The sequence below is a fragment of the Phascolarctos cinereus genome, unplaced genomic scaffold, assembly GCF_003287225.1.
Source record: "Phascolarctos cinereus isolate Bilbo 61053 unplaced genomic scaffold, phaCin_HiC Scaffold_5;HRSCAF=322, whole genome shotgun sequence".
Lineage (NCBI taxonomy): Eukaryota > Metazoa > Chordata > Mammalia > Diprotodontia > Phascolarctidae > Phascolarctos > Phascolarctos cinereus.
This window is the reverse complement of record NW_027555958.1, coordinates 287,248,362-287,269,266: the sequence shown is the minus strand read 5'-3', so window position 1 is coordinate 287,269,266 and position 20,905 is coordinate 287,248,362. Positions and strand designations below refer to the sequence as shown.

At 42.3% G+C, this 20,905-nt stretch overlaps 1 protein-coding gene across 8 annotated transcripts in view; it reads right to left on the bottom strand.

The window, feature by feature from the left end:
* The window catches only part of TMEM94 (transmembrane protein 94), a 48,943-nt gene that overhangs the window by 24,227 nt on the left and 3,811 nt on the right, over positions 1-20,905 (bottom strand). For 2 of the 8 annotated variants that reach the window (XM_021002638.2, XM_021002639.2), the window contains exon 2: positions 9,879-10,003. In XM_021002638.2, coding sequence (XP_020858297.1) covers positions 9,879-9,899 — 21 coding nt within the window. In that variant the 5' untranslated portion in view covers positions 9,900-10,003. Of the gene's footprint in view, positions 1-3,983; positions 4,459-9,878; positions 10,004-20,905 lie in introns of those variants that run through there. The other 6 variants (XM_021002635.2, XM_078155908.1, XM_021002634.2 and 3 more) reach the window with 4 other exon arrangements.

Sequence of the window (20,905 nt, the reverse complement as noted above, 5' to 3'; positions counted from 1 at the left end):
TTACAAGTCAACCCATGCTTCCCTGCTATTTTTGCCCAAGTTTCTCCTTCTAATATACCACACGCATGGTACTACTTTCAGGACTGAGGGACCGAGATATACTGTCCAAGGGCTAATCTTGTCACTTGTGATCAAATAGCCACAGAAAGGTCCAGGGCAGAGCTGGACCTGGGACAGCAGAGGATGCCAATCTGCTGGCAGGCAGGCAAATTCTACTGGCATTTCTAAGAGCGGAGTATGAGTCTGGACTCCTGAGAGTTCCAAGTTGCCTCTGGAGAGGCCACAGCAAGAGAAAGAATACGGTTTGTTTTGGAAATAAGAATCTGGGTCTGCAAACTCAACCTGAGGTTCAACACATTCCCAGGGCTACCATTCTTATTTATAGAGGCCATTGGCCAAGTGACTGGGGAGACAGAAAAATCTGCCCTAGCTTTAAGTACTCAATTTGGCAAGATCTTCTCCATGCTCCCCACCCAGGTCTCCATATCCAAAGAAACCTCAAATCTCTCAGTTCAGTCCCTCCAAGAAGTTACTGGAGAAAATGGATGATTGGTAAGGAGGCTCTATGGACTAAACAGAAGGACCACATTTGCTCTAGTCACATTGGCACTTTTCAGTTTAAACCAACTCCCCCATGCCCCGCCCTATGTTGTATGATTTGTACTCAAATGAGAAAAAATGGAGAGGTTTATATGAGGCTCTACCACTGAGAATCCAGCTGCAGTGAAGAGAGATAATGAAATGAGAGAGGCCATCAAGAGACGCCCTGGTTCAGAATCCTCTCCATTTCAGCCTTGTCTCCCCTGTTAGAGAGGCTGGACCCTGGTGGGCCTTGGGGACCAAGAGGAGCAGGATGGGCAGTTACAGCTAGTATAAGAGCAACAAGTTTCTGAAACAGTAGCCCATGTTTCGGGGCTGAACCAACCAGGGGGAAACATCATTGCTCCCAGCATAAATCTGACTTCCAGTCCTGTGGAATCTCTCAGGGAATACAGTTTCCTCTTCCAGGACCCCTCAATACATCCATGGCACCCATGGTCAACCTCATGATTGCTCCTTTCCCTGCTATCTGTGGAAGAAGTAGAGGATGACTGCTTAACTCAACGAAATAACAGAAACAACCAAGGTCCCAAGCTCCCTAGCCTCACAACTACTACTTGAGATGGGAATGATTAAACTTGTCATCTCGGTTTGGCCTTAGCTAATACCCTACCCACCAGACAGACCACCTCCTAAATGGAACTGAATTGGCCTGAATGCCCAAAGTCTCCAAGCCCAGAATCCTCTTTGTTCAGAAGAGACCTAGAAGTTGGCTTCCCAGACACAGCCCTCCCTAAAGCACAGATCACTGAATAGGCAAGCAGGGCCCACCTGTGCACTGGGAGTCAAGGAAGGAGACAGGCTCAGCTCAGCTTCTGAGAGCCAGCACTGGGGGAAGGGTGGGGGCAGGGAGGAGTACCACACAGAAGGTCTAAGACTAGCATGATCTCCAGTATCTCACTGGGGCCTATCGGGGCTATCCCAGAGGATGGAACCAATTCCTAGCTGAGAATCATGAAAAGAGAAGAAAGATATTAAGTTCACTGTGGAAAGATAATAAGTTTGGGACATACTGAGCTTAAGAAGCCTCCATCTTGGAGACATCTAATTCAAAATGTCCAATAGGCAGTTGGAGAGAAAAGAACAGAACAAAGTGAAGAGAGTTGAAAAAAAAAGAAGTAAATATAAGGTTCCCACTATCAAAAATAACTTGAAAACAGGTCAAAGAAATATAAGAATTATCAGGCTCCCTGAAAACCACAATAGAACAAAAAAATCTAAATTCAAGAAATCATGAAAAGAAATTTACCTAAATTTATTAGAACTAGAAGGTAAAGTGAAAATAGGAAAATCTACCTGCTAAAAGAAAATCCAAATGTCAGTAAAACGTGCAAACCCTTTGGCCCAACAATTCCATTATTAGGTCCATACCCCAAACACAGCAAAAAAGAGGAAAAAGTACAAAGTATTTTGAATGAAAATATCGTACATGGGTACAAAAAGATTTATAGTCGTTCTAAACAAAAGAGATAACAATATTTGAGGGAATCAATAAACAAATCATGCTATATAAATGTAATGGAATATTACTGTGCTATAAAAAATGATAAATGGGCCAGTTTGGGATAAACCTGGGATGACTTGTATGAGCTGATTTAGAGTGAAGTGAGAAGAACCAAGAAAATAATTTATACAGAAACAACAGCATCGTAGAAAAACACAACTTTGAAAGACTTAAGAACTCTGATCTATGCAGTGATGAAATAAGACTCAAGCACAGGTAGGCAAACTGAAGCCAAAGCACTGAAACAATAAAACTAAAATGTAAAAACCAGTCTCAGTTCAAGGCTGTACAATATGGCAGAGTCACAGTTTGTCTTCTGAACCTTGCTGTAGAATACCGACCAAAGAATGCTACCTATCCCCTGACGGAAGGGTGAGGGACTTAAGGTGCAAATTAAAGCCACATGGAAAAACTGACAAAAAAGTAAAATGTTAATTATTGAGCGGCTAACGAGCACATGAATGAACTCTTGGGGGAACTGATCCACAATTCTGCAAAGCAATTTGGAATTATACCCTAACAGCCACTAAACTGTGCATGTCCTTTGTCCCACTAATACCACTATTAGGGTTAAACCACCCAAATACATGTCAAAAATATAAGGAAAGGACCCATTTGTATCAAAATTATCATAGCAGTATTTTTTATTGTAGGAAAGACCTGGAAAAGTGGGTGTCCATTAATTGGGGAATAACTGAACAAATTACACTATATGAATATATAACATTATTATACAGCAAGAAATGGCAAATAGGGATGGGTTCTGAAAAACCTGGGAAAAACTGTATGAACTGAAACAGAATGAAGTGAACCCGGAGAACTATTTATGAAACGGTCAAAACTTTATAAAGTAAAGCAACTCTGAAAGTCAAGAACCCTGTGAAATGACCAATTGTAACTCCAGAAGTCTTAATACACGCCTTCCACTGCTTGGTGGAGAGGGGATGGGCTACAGGTGCAGAATGAGATCTATGTTTTCAGATATGACTAATTCAACTCCAATTTGTTTTGTCTGTCTACACTTATTTGTTATGAAGGAAGAGGGAGAGGAGCAAAAGGAAAAGAAAAAAATCATCAATGAAATAGTTTAAAAACAGAAGAAAAGAGGAGGGAGTTCATAAGAGGACACAGACAAGTAGGACAATATTGGTACTATCACATTAACTTTACATATGTGTATATTTTAAAGCTGTACATAAGAACATATACAATCTTGTTCTGGCCTTCTTTGCATATGGAAATATCCACATTTGCTGATTATTTCCTAGTTCATAATACTTTTTTTAAAAAGAATGATGACAAACAAAAAAATCTCACAAGCTCTGTCTGAAGCAAAAAGATAGCAGGGTAACTACTGATACTACAGGTCTTCTCTCCCTTAATGCTCCCTATTCTTAACTCTAGCATTTTCTTTCATCTCTTTCCTTCCTTCTTCCAGAGCCATCAAAGAACAGGATGACATTAAGATATCCCTACCATGGGCACAAGAAGGCCTGGACGTCATGCCTCATGCCTTTCCCCGGTGCTATCTTCCTTCAAGGAGATAGCAAGAGTGCCGACACTCCTTAACATAACATCTCTTAGGCAGGCCAGAGCGGATGCTGTCCATGTTTTACTCTGCTTGGGGTTGGGTCATTTAGACTTTCCTCCGTCTTCTCCAACCAACTCATGAGCCCCTTTGCCAGCTCAGTGGGCACACCAGCTTTCTGGCTGGGAAACACTGGCACATTCCTAAAGGCCTCACTGCCTCTGGCCCACCTGAAGCTATTCTAGCTGTTAACTCTCAGGACCTTTGAAATGTTCACAGATCTCAAGATGAGCACAAAGCAGGGGATAAGCCATTTCAACAGAAATATAAAAACCAACGTGGCATACTCACTTTGCTGCCCTTTCCCTGATGGGGCATCCATAGTTCTGCCTGCTTAAAGAGCATCGAGGATAAGGCCTGAGCAACCAAGACTTAAATAAAACAATTTCTAATACTGTCCTTAAAGAGAGACAGAAAAAGAGTTAGAGGACAAACAGAAAAGCAGAGAGGGAAGAGGGGAAAGGGGAGAGAGACAAGAGGAGTAGAGAGACAAGAGGGTGAGAGTGGTGAGAGAGAGAGGGGAGGAGAGAGAGAGATGAGAAAGGGAGGGAGAGAGAGAGATGAAGGAGGGAAGGGAGAGAGAAGAGGGAAGAGAAAGGAAGACGGGAGGAAAGAGGGAGAAGGTAAGAGGGGAGAGACAGACAGACTGACAGACAGACCGACTGAACACAGAAAGCCAGAGAGAATGTGAACAAGAGGCCCAGTGCTGCAGAGAATCAGGAGCTGCTCCAATCTGCTGATTAATTCAGTCTATTTCCAGTCACGCTGAAGATTCAAGGAGGGAGGAGGCAGCAGCAACAGCAGCAGCAGCAGCGGCGGTAAGAGGGAGGGTGGGAGGCAGAATAGAGAGAGAAAGGAGGGAGGAGACTGGGAACAGTGAGGACAAAGTTTGTACACTGTTCTGCCAGATAATCAGGAGCTTGGCCCAACTGTCGTATGAAACCCTGGAATTGAGCTACCCGTGTCAGGAGAGGGGAAGGTATATGGTCAAAGATGATGCGGAGAGAGAAATGAGTTAACTAACAAGCACCACAGAAACTGGGGTAAGAAAAGCATCCCTGATGGATGCTACAGGAGCCAGACACTGTCTCCAGCTCCCCAAGGGCTGCTTTATGGACCATTTATCCCATTACCTCTGAGGCATTGGGAAAGGTAAGAAAAAGGGTGGGGGGCAAGGCAGCTATATCCCAGTGAGAACTCCCCACAGGAGAGTGCTCGGAGTGACTTCCCTATTGCCAAGGAGCAGTTCTTCCTAGTCCTGGGACTGAAGGAAGGAAGAGAAAAAGGCAATGCAGAATTTTAATAGCAACACATCCTGTAGTGAGAAAAAGAAGACTGGAGTTGGGGGAGAGAGGATAGCTACAGGCTATACTCAACTAGAAAAGACTTGGGCAGTGGAAGCTGGAAAACAGAACTTTAGGCCTAGATGAGTCAAGAAACCAACTGAAGTAAACATACCACAGAAAGGGAAAATCAAAAGTCTAGCTTAGATGAAAGTCCTTTTAGCACTCCACATTTGAATACTTCCCTTCCCCCCCCACCTTCCCTCCAGGGGTGATCATCACAACTCACATTTATAGTGTTTTGAACATATAAAGCACTTCCTCCCAACAACCTATGAGAGAGGTAGTACAAGCATTATTATTCTCATTTGATAGATGAGGAAACTGAACCTTCCAGTGACTAGCCTAAGGACATACGGCTATGTAGACGCAGAGACTGTCATTATGCTGTGCCGAGTGAAGAGCTGTAAAAGCAGCTGATGATAAATCCAAAACCCAGAGTGAGGCAGGCTTAGAGGGTTACTGCTAGGTACAGGGGGCCACCAGGCCACTTCACCTCCAGAACAGAGAGAAGAGGTCTTACATAAGGACTCACACTGATCAGCTAATTGAATTAACAAGCCATTTCACAGGGCCTAGAAACTTTCTGAGTCCTGGTCTTATGTGAATAAACATTCTCACAGCACCTAGATATAGGTCAAAGAAGCAAGAGGGTGGCCCCAGAAGAACTGAGAAAATGCATTTCCACAGATTCATTGCAAAGGTGTGGACTATGGGTGCAGGATATTGTATGTACCAACAGACACAGTTGACATATCAGTTGGTTTTACAAAACCAACTTGCTTTTTTTCCCTCTTTTTAAAATCTTTGTATTAAGAAATGACTTGGGGGGCAGCTAGGTGATGCAGTGGATAGAGCACCAGACCTGAAGTCAGGAGGACCCGAGTTCAAATCCAGCCTCAGACCAAACACTTGACACTTACTAGCTGTGTGACCCTGGGCAAGTCACTTAACCCCAATTGCCTAAAAAAAAAAAGACTTGTTAAGTAGGAGAGAAGGATATATTCAGGAATAAATATGATATCCTTTAAAAAAGACTTAATTGGGGGGAGGAAGAGGAAACGGGGGGGGGGGGAAGAAGAGATGAAAGGGATATGCCATATGACCAGATGCTGCCCTTTTAGACACTACCTCAGAAATCAGAGAGATCTGATAGGAAATAGAACCTAAGGCTTTCCTCATGGTTGCAACTGCAAAGGGGAGAGAAGCAGAGGAGCAAGAGAAAATGAGCCTGAGCATCTTTCTCTAGGGCACTCCGTTTCCTAGACGACACCGTTTCATACCACAGGAGGGAAGAAAGAACCTTGGTACAACACAGGCTGGCCTCTCCCCTCCCCCTTCCAAACACAGCTTCAGGTAGGGCCCCAGGCAAACCCACTGGCATATAGGGGCAGAAAGGAGGACTATTCCACCTAAAAGTGAAGGCTAGTGAGGTTCCGACACTCCTCGGCCACTCACAGGACAGAGGGAAGGACAGGAACAGCTCCCTATTCAGATAACTTCTGTTTATACAATCTGGCAGCAGTTTCAGAAGTCAGCCCACAATAGGCCTGTCTGATACTCCCAAACCACGAAGCCCAACTTCGTCTGCTGCTGAGGCTGACCACATAGTGGTATTACTCATTTAAAAAGACACAGCTGTAGAGATGACTAGCTAAAAACCTGAGTGCTGGGTGACATTACCTAGGAAGAAAAGCTCACTGGTTCTAGGCTCGAGCAGTGACGCTGCATCATGTCATGTAGAGCAAGCCATGGCACCCATTTCTCAGCAGTAGAAAATAGAGGCACTAATGCTAAGAGGTAGGAGTTTGGGACAACCACTGTTTATATATACTGCAGGCTGCAGAAAAGGGAATCAGATACAGGGAGACACAGCAAGACACTGGGTATAAGCCAGAGCAGTAAGGAGGAAGTCAGGGGTCAAGAAATCAGCCCGTATCAGCCAAGCTGATCTTTAGCTCTGTGGCCAGCAGAAAAGCTACCCAACGACTAATCGCAGTCAGGCCTGCTTCATGCCTTTCCAACACCGCAGAGGCTGGAGAAGACTGATTTCCCGCTCTGTACTCAGGAAGTCCAGATCTGGCCCCAGCAAACATAAATTATAATTTTCCAGCCAGAATAGGAAGGGAGCAGAAAAATTCCATCATCAGCCATTTAAAGTCCAAGCTCCTTAGTTTGGTTCTCCACAGCTCTCTAAATGTATTTCCCATTACTTCCCCACACAAATCTTCTGCCTGAGTCAAACTGGTTTACTGACTTTTCTCCAAACATGGGACAAACAATCCTACCTCAATAATTTTGCTCATTCTCCTGTCTGAAATATCTTCTCTTCCACACTCCACACCCCATACCCATGCCCAATCTTTACGAGTTAGTCTGGTCTTTTCTTCAAGGCCAGGCTCAAATCCCACTCCTTCCATGCAAAATCCCTTTTCCGAATCTTCTCTCTGATTTTTTTCACTCATGCTACTAGCACATGCTACTTTGAACCAGTATTGCTATTCATCCGTTTTTGTATTTGTCCTCACTCCAACTAGACTTTAAGCCCCTGGGTCTGCCCAGTGGCAGCACAGCGCCTCACATAAAGCATTTACTCAATAAGTAGCTGACGATGTATTTATCCTGATGACACCCACTCAGGCCTTATCAGCTCAGGAAAGGGAGGAAGAGGATGCAGAGGAAACATGAGCAAATGACTTCCCAGAGATGAGCCTTCAGACTTTACTTGGGCTTGGCCAGTGGCTCTCAGAACTTCGATCTCCACAACAACAGGAAATGGTGTTTCACCATCAGGGTCAAGCCAGAAGACAGTATTCTCTTTTCACATCAGAGCCACAGATGGGCTAAAGATCTACGTCTATAAGGAATTCTTCTCTAAGACTTCTATAGATGAGATGAGATCCCAGTCAGCTGGGATACTACTGGCACAGCAAATGGGCAGACATATATCTCCTTCCCCTCTGACCACCCTTCGCTATTCAATAGCATCAGCCCTGGAACTCAGATAATGAAGTCCTTTTGTAACTCTCCTAGCCCATGATGTCCTAGTTTCCACCTGCCCTTCTGTGGCTTAAGCATGCACCAGATCAACAAAAAGAGCTAGTTCTGCTTTACTCTCTTTGAGGGAAATTAGCCAGTACATTTTATCAAGGTATAGGTTAATTGACCAAGCAATACCACTACTAGGTCTATACTCCAAAGAGATTTTAAAAAAAGGGAAAAGGCCCTCTATGAACAAAAATATTTAGAGCAGCTCTTTTAGTGGTAGCAATGAATTGGAAATTGAGGAAATGCCCATCAACTGGGGAATGGCTAAACAAGTTGTGGTATATGATTGTGGTGGAATACTATTGTGCTATAAGAAATGATGAGCAGGATGCTTTCAGAAAAACCTAGAAAGACTTACACGAACTGATGTAAAGTGAAGTGAACAGAAACAAGAGAACATTGTACACAGTAACAGCAATATCATACAATGATCAATTGTGAATGACTTAACTACTCTCAACAATACAATGATCCAAGACAATTCTGACTTACGATGAGAAATGCTATCTACCTACAGAGAAAAAATGATGGAATCTGAATGCAGATCAAAGTATACCATTTTTTACTTTCTTTACTTTTTTTGTCTGTGTTTTCTTTCATAACATGACTAATGTGGAAATATGTTTTGCATGACTAGACATATATAACCTATATCAAATTGCTTGCCTTCTCAATAAGGGTGGAGGAGAGGGACGGAGAGAATTTGGAACTCAAAATTTTAAAAAGCAAATGTTAAAAATTGTTTTTACATGTAATTGGAAAAAATAAAATATTAAGAAAACAAAGATAAAAGAACAATGAGATTAAATTAATAAAGTTTGGCAACTGATTGGATTAAAAAAAGAGAGAGAGAGGTTCAGAGCAACATCCCTGGGGAGGAAATTCCTGGTTCTGTTTATAACAGAACCTCTTTCCTGGCAAAGAGAACTATGTGAAGGTTCTAATGAGAGACAAAGACATTCTGGTAGTTGCATACAAAGACTACTCAACTCTCAAAGCACCATTAGTGTCAGTGGCATAAACAAGATTATTCTACAGTGAGGATAAGGGGCAGCTAGGTGGTGCAGTGGATAGAGCACCAGCCGTGGATTCCAGAGGACCTGAGTTCAAATCCGGCCTCAGACACATAACACTTACTAGCTGTGTGACCCTGGGCAAGTCACTTAACCCCACTGCCTAGCAAAAAAAAAAAAAAGAAGAAGAATTAAAGTGAGGATAAGGTGGAACACTATATTAAAAGATCCATGCCGCCAGGCTGATTTGTACCAGTTAACAAAGCCACTACCTGAGTCTGAATGGTGCCCTGGATTCTCCCTATCTTGATATGATCATTCTCTCTAGTTACTGAGAGGCTATGTGGGGTGGTCAACTAAACTCATATGAATCAACTGGCAAGGCCCTAGTAAAGATCAAAACAATCCAAATTAAAACCCCTAGGCAACAGCTATAAATAGCTGTTCTGGGCTCCAATCAGAATTAGAAATCCCAGTATAGCTTTATGAATTCTGTTAATTAATTCTACCTTATTTATCTATGTTATATTCTACCTTATTATCTCCACCTGTCTGCCTTCCAACCAAGTAATATTGTATGACCCCACCACTGCTCCCCAGTACAGTCAACAGACAATAATGACATTACAAGTATAAGGACCCTCTCTATTTCTTACTAATTTAGAATTCAAGTACCCAAAACATAAGTGCCCTCCAGATAAACAGAAGTCAACTTGAAGGACTGAGGGGAAGGGGGGATCCAACGAAGACAAAGAAAGAACCTCCAGGCAATGAAGGCCTACCTGGTGTTTCTTCAGGTCCATGGCTCCAAAGTGCAGCAGGCATTCCCAGAAGAATGTGGTAAGGACCCAGTGAGAGGGTCCTCTTTTACACGTAGAAGCCCTAGTGACTGTCACAGCCACATCACCTGTGAAAATACAAGGGGGGTGGTGAGGAGGGGAGAGGGGAAAGAGAGGGAAATCATATATCACAGATTTAGAGCCAGAATTGAACTTTGAGATTATTTAGAACAAACCCTTCCATTGTACAGCTGAGGAAACTGAGGCACAGTAAAGTTAAATAGCCCAACATCACAAAGGATAGTAAATGGCAGAACTTGGTGTGTCTTGACTACAAATCCAATATGCTTTCCACTAACCCAGTCTGCTTCCATGCTACATCCAGCTTCCTGTACTTGGTAGCCAAAGAGCAACACAAGATTAACTTGTGTATGTTCCCACACATCGACATAGGAACAGAGAGGGCAGTGCGATCGACTGTTCCTGCGCAGTAGAGTACACACATTCCAGGCTCTTTCCTAGCAACCTGCCTAGAACCAGTCAGTCCTATACTAGTACAGTTCCTTGAGAAGGAATGGGATCTACATCTTGTGGCATAGGGCTGGTACCCGGACGGGATATGAAAGATCAGGGAGAAGAAGAGGGCCTAAGAGCTCAGGGAGTGGCAATGCAGCAACATCTTCATTCTACTGCTGTCATCAGAAGCTGAACAGATTCCAGCCAGCTAATCTCACCTGAAGCCCCAGTGACAATGCCTTCCATTCACTGGGAAACATGTACCATCACAGCAACCTCTTCCCACAGTTTAGTGCAATTTATGTGCAGGGCAGCATTCAATAAGGACTTATCAGAAGCAGGTTAGGAAGCTACAGGATGGCCAAGGACCCAGAAGCTTTTGATGACAGATTTGATCTGACAATACAACCACCTGATCTTTCATAGCCCATCCAGATATGATGCATCTTCCTCCACTCAGCTGAGCTTTAACAGCAAGAAGTCACACCAGGATGTGCTTGGCCTAAGTGGTATGGGGAAATCTGGCCTGATACCAAGTCATCCTTAGTCTGAAGAACTTCTAAGAGGCCTGGACACATCTTAGGAGTTCATCTCTACTCTGGAAGAGTCCCAGAGGGGCCTGGTACAAGACTCAAAATAGATTCATATGCTTTGTACTACGTGAGGACTTTCCCACTACCATTTAATTGTGCTCTGGAGTCTGCAATGTCCAGGATAGACAGTTCCTATGGCAGCTGTTGAGTTGTTTTTCAGTCATATTTGACTGCTGCGCCCCGATTTGGGATTTTCTTGGCCAAGATACTGAAGTGGTTTGCCATTTCCTTCTCCAGCTCATTTTACAGATGAGGAAACTGAGGAAGAGTGAAATGACTTGCCCAGGGTCACATAGCTAGTAAGTGTTGGAGGCCAGACTTGAACTGAAGAAGATGAGCTTTCCTGACCCCAGGTCCAGCCCTACCTACATGATTCCCATGCAGCACACACATCCCAGGAAACCCATACACTGCAGGGATTTGGAAATTACCCACTCCTTTCCACAAACCAGCTCTGTTTTTTCGGCCAATATACTGATGCAATTGTATCCAACAGTTTTAATCTGGCTTTTCTTGTGAAGCCCCCCCTGGGTGGTACTGTTTCTCCCACCTGACCAGACCTCAGCATTTACTTGCTGCTAAGGAGATTAGGCAGCAGCAGAACAATGGACTCCACAATGCCTGTCACCAGCTAGATGTCACTGATCAGAGAGAGCTGGAGGGGAGGATGATGTATTATTGTCTTCCGGGGTCCATGGGGGTTGAGGATAGAAGGGAGCAAAAAGCCCTCATTTCAATTGTTCCTAGTATTCGATTGAGATGCCATAGTTTACAAAGACAAATATGCCAGGGAAGTTCTCCAGCAAAGCAGAATATTCTTTGGCACCAAGTGAGGCGAGGTTAATTTCAAGAGACAAAGAGGTTGGTTGGGTATACAATGATACCTCTCCTTAAAGAGTTTTTCAACAGAAATAGAGTGTGTACAAGATATTCCTTACCCATTTAATTCCCAATCAACCTGCTCAGAACCAGATGCAGACACCGAGGCACAGAAAGGAATATTTGTTATTTACAAAGAGGGAGACCCAGATGAACATGCCCTAAGACACTGAATGTTGATGGCAAATTCAGAAGGTGACCCCGGAATTCAGACTCAGTGCTGGGTCTCTGACCCTGGACTCCCCTGGGGAAGGCTGCCAATTGGAACTGCTACCTCCGGGGCTAGCAGAGTCAGGGCCTCTTTAAAGAGGGGACAGCCAAAAACCTCAGAGGAACTGGCTCACAAAGGAGCTGTCAAGAAACACAAAAGCCCTCTCCCAAGGACCCTAGCAGGGAGGCCCAAGGCTCTGAAGCAGCCAGCTCTTCAGAAACTCTCATTCAGATTCCTGGTAGGCCAGCATCAGTGCTGTTGAGGGAACAGTCCAGATCCAAGGACTTGCCAGCTCTTTTCCATTCCCACCCCCATTCTCTCCCCATCTCCAAACAATGCTTGTAAAACAGAGCTAACCCAAGAGGGTCAGGGAGAGTGAAGAGAGACAGTGAAATGGCTCTGGGTGCAGTGATATTTTTTCTTAGGCAGCCCAATGAAATGGGCTCCTGAAAGGGCAGCCTCACTCCTCCACATAGCTATTTTCCACACTCAGCTGGCCTTGGGACATGTTTTATGTGTGTAACACCAAGGTCCCCGTATAGCAACCCAGAGTTTTTCAAAGGAGTCACCACAAAGATGCTAGAAAGAAACTGTTGCTATAAACTTCTTTCACTGTCATCCAATGAGGAATCCCGAAGGTTATGAAGCACTTATGCGGCCAACTAGGACCACTGTAGTACAATAAAGACAGATATGAGAGGATCTTTCTAAGAGATGAAGTTTTTCCATCATTTCATACATTAGTCTACTGGAACTCAGGGCTATTTTCTTAGGTCTGATCTGTAATCAGATCACAAGTTAAGGCTTTAAAGATTAGTTCCACTCCTTTTTTTTTTTTTGGCTAGGCAATGGGGTTAAGTGACTTGCCCAGGGTCACATAGCTAGTAAGTGTTATGTGTCTGGGGTCACATTTGAACTCAGGTCCTCCTGAATCCAGTGCCGGTGCCCTATCCACTGTGCCACCTAGCTGCCCCAGATTAGTTCTACTCTTGAAAGACAGTCCTCGGCTAAAGTGCTTTGGGAAGGTTTCATGAAGAAGATGGAACTTGGTGCCTGGAAGGGTATATAGGATTTAGACCATGGGAGAGAAAAATTCAAGGAAAAGGAAAGGAATGCAAAGAGGTAAAGGCACATGAATGCCCATGGCATATCTGAAGACTATTCTAGAGTGAAAGGTTTCCTTAGGGAGCAGACAGGAAGGCTGAAGAGCCCAGATTATGAAAGGCCTTGTAAACCAAGGAGTAGGAACTTTACTCTGGAGGCAGAGGGGAACCACTAACCAGTGTTAGTAAGCAGGGTTTCTAATGCATGGTATGCTCTGATTTTAGGAAGATTAATGTGACAGTGGTAGAATCCACGGCAGGGAGATCAGTTAGGAGATTGTTACAGTAGCCCTAGCTTGAGATGATGAGAGTTTTAGACTGGCCTGATAGAATTTGAAGTAGAAAGGAAGAGAGAAAGACTTCAGGAGGCAGGCAGCCCAACTCCCACATACCTACTCCAGCAAGAAACCTAAAAATAGCATAAGACCAAACAATGACCAACAAATTTAATGAAAATCTACAGTAAGTGACTTCATCTACCCCAGAATTGCTTAAAAAAAAAAGTCAGTCAGAAGCCTATAAGCAATAGAAAATGGAGCCTACCACAAAAGCCAGGCTCAAAAACAAGAGAGACATCTCCCAACACAACCAGAGATTTACATAGCCTGTAAAGTTCCATATCCAGAGAGCCAAAGTTCAGGGCTCCTACAAGAAAGCCCCAAGACTGGCTGGAAATTCAAAATTCAAAACCAAGTAGGGCTGACTAGCCCCCCCAAAGGCAAAACAGGAGGCAGAGCCTAGCCCTGGTACAAAGCCCCAGTTCCAGAACTGTGGCTGAAAATATGAGTAAAAAGAAGATACCAAATACTATAAAGAATTATTAGAGATCTAGATATCCAAAAAGACAGCCCAGAACATGTCTACCTAGAAGGAATGAAGTAAAAAATAAAAAATGAAACAGAAGCAAAAGAGAAAAGAAATGGAAAGTGAATTAAGTAACTTAGAAGAGAAAGTGGTAAGCCTTAACCCAAGAAGTGGAATCCCTAAAAACTAGAACAGATAAAACAAAAATCAATAATTTCATGAAAACTAAGAAATATTAGAACAAAATCAAAAGATTGAAAAAAAAAGGAAATGAAAGATGTCTAATATTAAAAACGATGACCTAGAAAATAGGTTAAGAATCATTAGAATGCCTGAAAACATTTTTTAAAGCCAATACTATTTTTCAATAAATCATAAATGAAGAATGCCCAGTTCTATTCAAACATAGGACCAGAAGGCAAAAGAAAGATATAGAAAGACTCCTCCTCCAATCACCTCCTAAAAAGAACCCTCAAAGAAAAAGTCCCAAAAATGTCATAACCAAAATCCAAAGCTCCCACATCAAAGAAAAAAATACTATGTGCATTCAGAAAGTACCAAGGGACCAGTCAGGATCACACAAGACCTGGAAGCTTCTACCAAAAACCTGAGATATTGGAATACAAATAACAAAAGACAAAAGATATAGGCCCATAACTAAGAATAATCTGCCCTGAAAAACTGAGTATAATCCTACTGGGGGAAAAATAGACCTTTAATGAAGCACAAGTCTTTCAAGCACTTCTAACGAAAAGACCAGACCTGAGTAGGAACTCTGAAGTACAAACACAGGAGTCAGAGGGACCTAGAAAGGTAAATTTAGATGAGCAATTTGAAGAGATTATATAACGATGAAAGGCTTAACATTCCAAGAGGAGAAGAAACAGGTATCCATTCAGAATGTCTTCAAAGGGTGCTGAGGAAATTGGGTAAAACAAAGGACCTGGGGGTGGACTGACTGTTTTAGGGGAGTTTTAAAGTGAGGATGAAGGGGAAAACATTAGCATTTAAAAAGGAGGAAGTGGATGGAATTTACTGTTTCTCATAATGTAAGCTTAGAGGAAGTGGGGGAGAAATCAGACTAACTTCACTCTTACATGACACTGTCAAAAGAAGGGTAAACACACTTGCATTTTTTTTTGTTTGTTTTTTGGGTTTATTTTTTGGCTAGGCACTGGGGTTAAGTGACTTGCCCAGAGTCACACAGCTAGTGTTAGGTATCTGAGGCCAGATTTGAACTCAGGTACTCCTGAATCCAGGGCCGGTGCTCTATCCACTATACCACCTAGCTGCCCCAACACATTTGCATTTGCGCGCGCGTGCACACACACACACACACACACACACACACACACACACACACACACACAAAATTAGGTGTAGAAATACATTAAACTCAACAGGGAAAAAAGTATGGAGGGAGGGAGAGAATGTAGAGAGATTAAGAGAGGATAATATCAGGGAAAGAAAAGTCACAAGCAAAATAAACTTCAGCTTTGAATACCAAAAAGTGGGGTGGGGTGGGGGTGGACAAGGAAAACTGGGGAGTTGCAGAGCAAATTACAGTATCAGAATGTAATGGAATTATTATTGAGCAATAAGAAATGAAAACATGATTTTTGAGAATCATGGGAAGACTTGTACAAACAGATGCATGGAGAAATAAGTAGAACAAGTGAAGAGTGTATGCAATAAAAACATTGTAAAGAAAAACAATTTTTTGAAAAGCATGAGAACTCAGATCAAAGGAATGACTAATCACAACCCCAGAGAGCCTACAATAAAGCAGGTTAGCCACCTGTGGACAGAGATAGTAGAATCAAGGGGCAGAAGGAGACACATTTTAGAACACGGTGAAGGTACGGATTTGTTTTTCTTGACTAAGTTTATTCATTTCAAAAGCTGTTTCTCTTTTCTCCATGTTCTTCATGGAGAGGCAATTTGAGGAGAAGAGCAATGGTGATGCCAAAAAAAAAAGGCAAGAAAAGGGAAAAATATGCATTTTTAAATGCATATACAACAGAAGGAAATTCAGAAGGAAGCATAGACAAGCAGGAGAGCTGTAAGAGTAATTTGTTGAATTTATTATATACTTTTTAAAAAATAAGCAGCACTGAACAGATTCATTATTTCATATACAATCCTCTCATATTCTACGTTGTGGCTGGTATTTGTTAAATTCAGAATTTCTTAAAGGTCATAAAGACACAAAAGTAAGGGGGAGATGTTTCCCTGTGGCTACATATAGGAACAAGACCATATGTTAGTCCTCTAGAAAGCAATCTGAAGGAACAGACAGCTAAAGAGCCCCTCGAGAGGAGTTCAGGGTAAAAAGGGGTTGAATAATACAGTTTTTTTTAATTCTTTTAAACAAAACCTCAGTGAGGGCACCAGCAATAGCCACAAGACCTTGCATCAGAACATGGGCAGCTTCCAATTCTGATTCAGTCAGAGCCTTCTCACCTTGTTACTTGGCAACAAACCCCCTTAACCTTAGGGTCAGGGCCTCAACTGCAAAATCTATTTAAAGCAGTATGGTTGGTGAAGAGAACACAAAACTTGGAGCCAGAAGACCTGGGTTCAAGACAGCTTTAATATTTACCAGCTGTGACCAAGGACAAGTCATTCCATCTCTCTTAGACTCAGTTTCCTCCTCTGCAAAATAGAAAATGATTTTGGGGTTTTTGTGCGAAAATAGCTTCCTAAGTATGAGATACTGTAATAACTGTCTGACCTTTCACTATCCCTCTAGTACTTATTCCTCCCAACGGCTCTTTTCAACATCATTCTTCCTACTCAGGAAGGCTGATGTCGTCAACTCCACTTATAGAAGACAGTGAGGTTAAGTGGCCTGGACTACACCATTTGGCACCCACAGCAGCTGCTCCAAGGGCATTTTAGCCACAGTTTTCCACCTTGAGTAGACACTTCCACCTTGGGTGGAACCCCAAATGTGACCCTTACCCTTGTCAAGCCAGGTAATTGGAGCTGTTTATTACTGTCCTCAGCAGCCCCTAAGAGCCAGCTAACCTGCAGTCTTTAGAGGGCTCTGAAGGCAAAAACCATTCACTGTGGCTTCATTTTGAGAAAAAAAGAACAAAACCAACACATTTCTGCTTCAGTCACAGCCTATCCTACCTAATGGAAAGATGACTGGTTGCTTTTGCCTGCTTATTATCCACCCCCAACAAGAGTTGTAAAGTTGGAAGCAAAAATGTTTCACTGACAACAGCCTCCTTCTTCCAGGGTACACTGCTGGACTCAAAACACTGAGTTAAATAAAGCCTCCAATTTGCAGACCTTTACTTTAGTGTTCCCTTCTCTCCCCACACAAATTCTTTCCTACATCGGCCTCCAGGGAGGGGGCAGTGAGGGGAAATTCGGGTTGCCACTTTCACTCACTGTTAGCTAGGCAGGAGTTAAGCTTTCCAGAAGAGTGATTCTCAGCACCCAGGGCTGGCACTCCCCAGCAACTGCTCAAAATAGAAATGTAAAGTGCTTTCTCCTTTTTCTCCTTCTATTGCCTGACCCTTGTTCTCTGGATCTGTATTCTCCTCTTACCCAAGAACCCACAAGGAAAGATGGACTCAAGCTCGATCAGCTCTTATTTATATAGGGGTTGTAAGAGTTTAGGGGGTGGGGACCACTTTACCTCTTATTAACACCTCACAATTTTCCTGCTTCTACTTCTGGTAGAAGATTTAATGGGAAAAATAAAAGCTGCTATATAAGCCTAAATTTTAAAAAAAGCCTAAACAAAAGACCTCTGGATTCTGGGTTCAAATTCTGCATCTGACACATCCTGGCTGTGTGGGTAGCCATGGATAAATCTTAAATGTCCCCAGACAACTAAGACTATAAATTTCGAGTAGAGAGGGTTTCTTTGCTGAGTATTCCCCACACCACGGAAATCTCAAGTCAGGACCAAAAAAAAAAAGTGCCCTCTCCACAGACTAATATAATTCATGGCTAGAAGGGATCACCTAGAGCTGACCTAGTACAATGGTATCAACTCAAATAGAAATGGGGGCCATTCAGGGCAGGTAGGTGGCAGAGCGGAGAGAGCACCGGCCCTGAAATCAGGAGGACCTGAGTTCAAATCTGCCCTCGGACCAAACACTTGACACTTTCTAGCTGTGTGACCCTGGGCAAGTCACTTAATCCCAATTGCCTAAAAAAAAAAATAGGGGCCACTAAACAGTACATAAGGATCCTTGCAGGCCACATTTGATTTAGTTTTTAAATGCAATATCTATATTTTATTATTTTTTATTTATTTTGTTAAATATTTCCCAATTATATTTTTAACCTGATTTGGGCCTCACTTGAGAGTGTTGCCCCACATATGACTTGTGGACCATCTTTCATCTAATCTCATCCCTTCACGTCACCAATGAGAAAACAGGCCCATCAGATAAATGAAATAATTTGTTGGATTTGTTCAAGGTCCATAGGTAGTAAAGGACAGAAACAGGATCCACTCTCTCATTCCAGAGGATATCCTCTCCGTAATCAGGCCTTAACTATAGAGTGTAGGTGATGGTGTGCTGGACCAGGAGTCAGGAAAACCTGAGTTCAAATCTCCCTTCAGATACTTATTGGCTGTATGACCTTGAGCAAGTTAATTTCTCCACAAAGGGGAATAATAAAACTTGATAGCACTTCAGAGTTATTGTAAGAATCAGATGAACAAAAATTGTTTCATAAACCTTAGTGTGATCTATGAAATATCAGGCATCATTATTTCAATACACAGAATAGCATAGCGGATTAGAGGATCAGCATGTTTCAACCTCCAAAACATCTCTTGAATCTGTCAGTCAATAAACAAACATCTATTAAAAACCTACTATGTACCAGGCGCTAAGCCAAACATCAGGGATACAAAAAAAAAATGAAACACTTCCTGCTCTCCAGGATATTCTGTCATATGTACATATCTAAGTAGTTATGGAATAAATACAAAATAAATATACACAATAGTTAAATACAAGGTAGATAGGGAGGGAAGTCACCAAGAGTTGGGGGAATCAGGAAGGCATTCTATCCCTTTCTCTCTCCTTACTTTTGGCTACTACCCCCATTCAGGTCCTCATGACCTCTCATTGGGACAAATGCCAAGCTTAATTGATCTCTCTACCACTAGTATCTCCGAATTCCAATCAGTCCTACACTCTGCTGCCAAAGTGACTGTCCTAAAGCATAGATCTGTGTCATCACACTATTCAATAAACTCTAATGGCTCCCTACTACCTTTAGAATCAAATACAAATTTCTCTATTTGACATTTAAAGCACTCCACAGTCTGGCCCCCACCTACCTTTTCCATCTTATTATACATTACTCTCCTTCAAGTGCTGTACAGTTAGCCAAACCGGCCTCCTTAGTGTTCCCCACATATGACACTCCATCTCCAGACAGGGGACTGTCTGTCCCCTCCATAACTAGTATATGCCACCTCCTTCCCTCTGTACTCCCCAAACCCTCGCAGTTGCTAGTGTCTCTCTTTCAAAAAAATAACCTGGTGGTTATTTTGTTATATACAAAGAATCCTCTGAAGTGGCCACATATATTTGAATTTACACTATTCAAAATTACAATTACGCAAACTATGATAACTGGCTCCAGCCCAATGGAAATGCAGTGCCAATTTGAATAATGTGACAACTTCAGGGGATTCATCATTTGTACTGATCAGGACCTAGCTATGCATATACATACATATATATTTACACACACACACACACACACACACACACACATATGTGCATTCCTATTAACTTCTATTATCATCTACTATCATCAATCTAATGGTCATGAAATAGCCATGATGTCGACTAGAACAAGAGTCAACAGAATGTAAATATGGTCTCTCCTAAAAGAACATAAGCCCCATAAGGATAAGGTCTATTTCAAAAGTGAAACAGATATTTTCGTATTACTACAGATATATAAAGAGACTTTACAGGGGTCATATGTGAACTCTGGAAGAAAATTCAAAAATATCTTTGTATTACCAGCACCTAGCATAATGCTGTGGCATATAGAAGGTTCTTAATAAATGCTGGTTGACTGACTGGGTTCATGTCCTGATTCGGACACATACTACAGACAATTTTTGTTTTATGTAAATTCACATTACACAAATTCCACTTTATGTAACGTATTCTGAAAAAAAATCTTCATTCCATAAAAAAAAATATGAAAACTCCTTACACAAAGCAGATGCTATACTGCAACATGATAAGATGCTGTACAATTTGGGCTGCATAAATGGTGGTGAGAAGCTGAGATGCATCTCTAAGTCAGTTCCTGCATGTCTGCAGACAGTGAGTGACACTGTGCCTCTCCCTGTGTTCAGTAGTAATCTTTATATTTTCACCATGGCTGATGGCAAATGTGCTCTTGAAGGGAAAAGTGAGCCATCTCGTAAGCATAAGCCAACGGACTTGGAAAAGAAAACAACTAGAAAATATAAAAGAAGACAAAAATTGTCATCAATAAGATAGCACCTGGTATTGACTATGAGCACCACAGTGAAAGATGCTGTCCAGATAAAGGAGCAGGCAAAAGGCAGTGCTTGAATGAAATCTAATTATCTGTCAAAACAAAGAGGTGCTAACCTAGAGATGGACAAACTATTGACTAACTGGATAGAAGACCAGACTCAAAAGAGTATTCCTTTCAGCTTAATGACAATTCAAGCCAAGGCTCGAAGCCTCTTTGAAAATGTAAAGGAAAAGTACCCTGAAGGAACACAGGTATTTACAGCAAGCAGTACGATATAAAAACTGCACAATTTAAAAATCATGCAGGATTTCATAATGTGCGAGTGTCAGGAGAGGCTGTGGGTAAAGATACTGAAGCAGCAAAGAAGTTCCCAGAGTTCCTGCAAAAAATAACAGATGAAGTTCCTTACTTGTT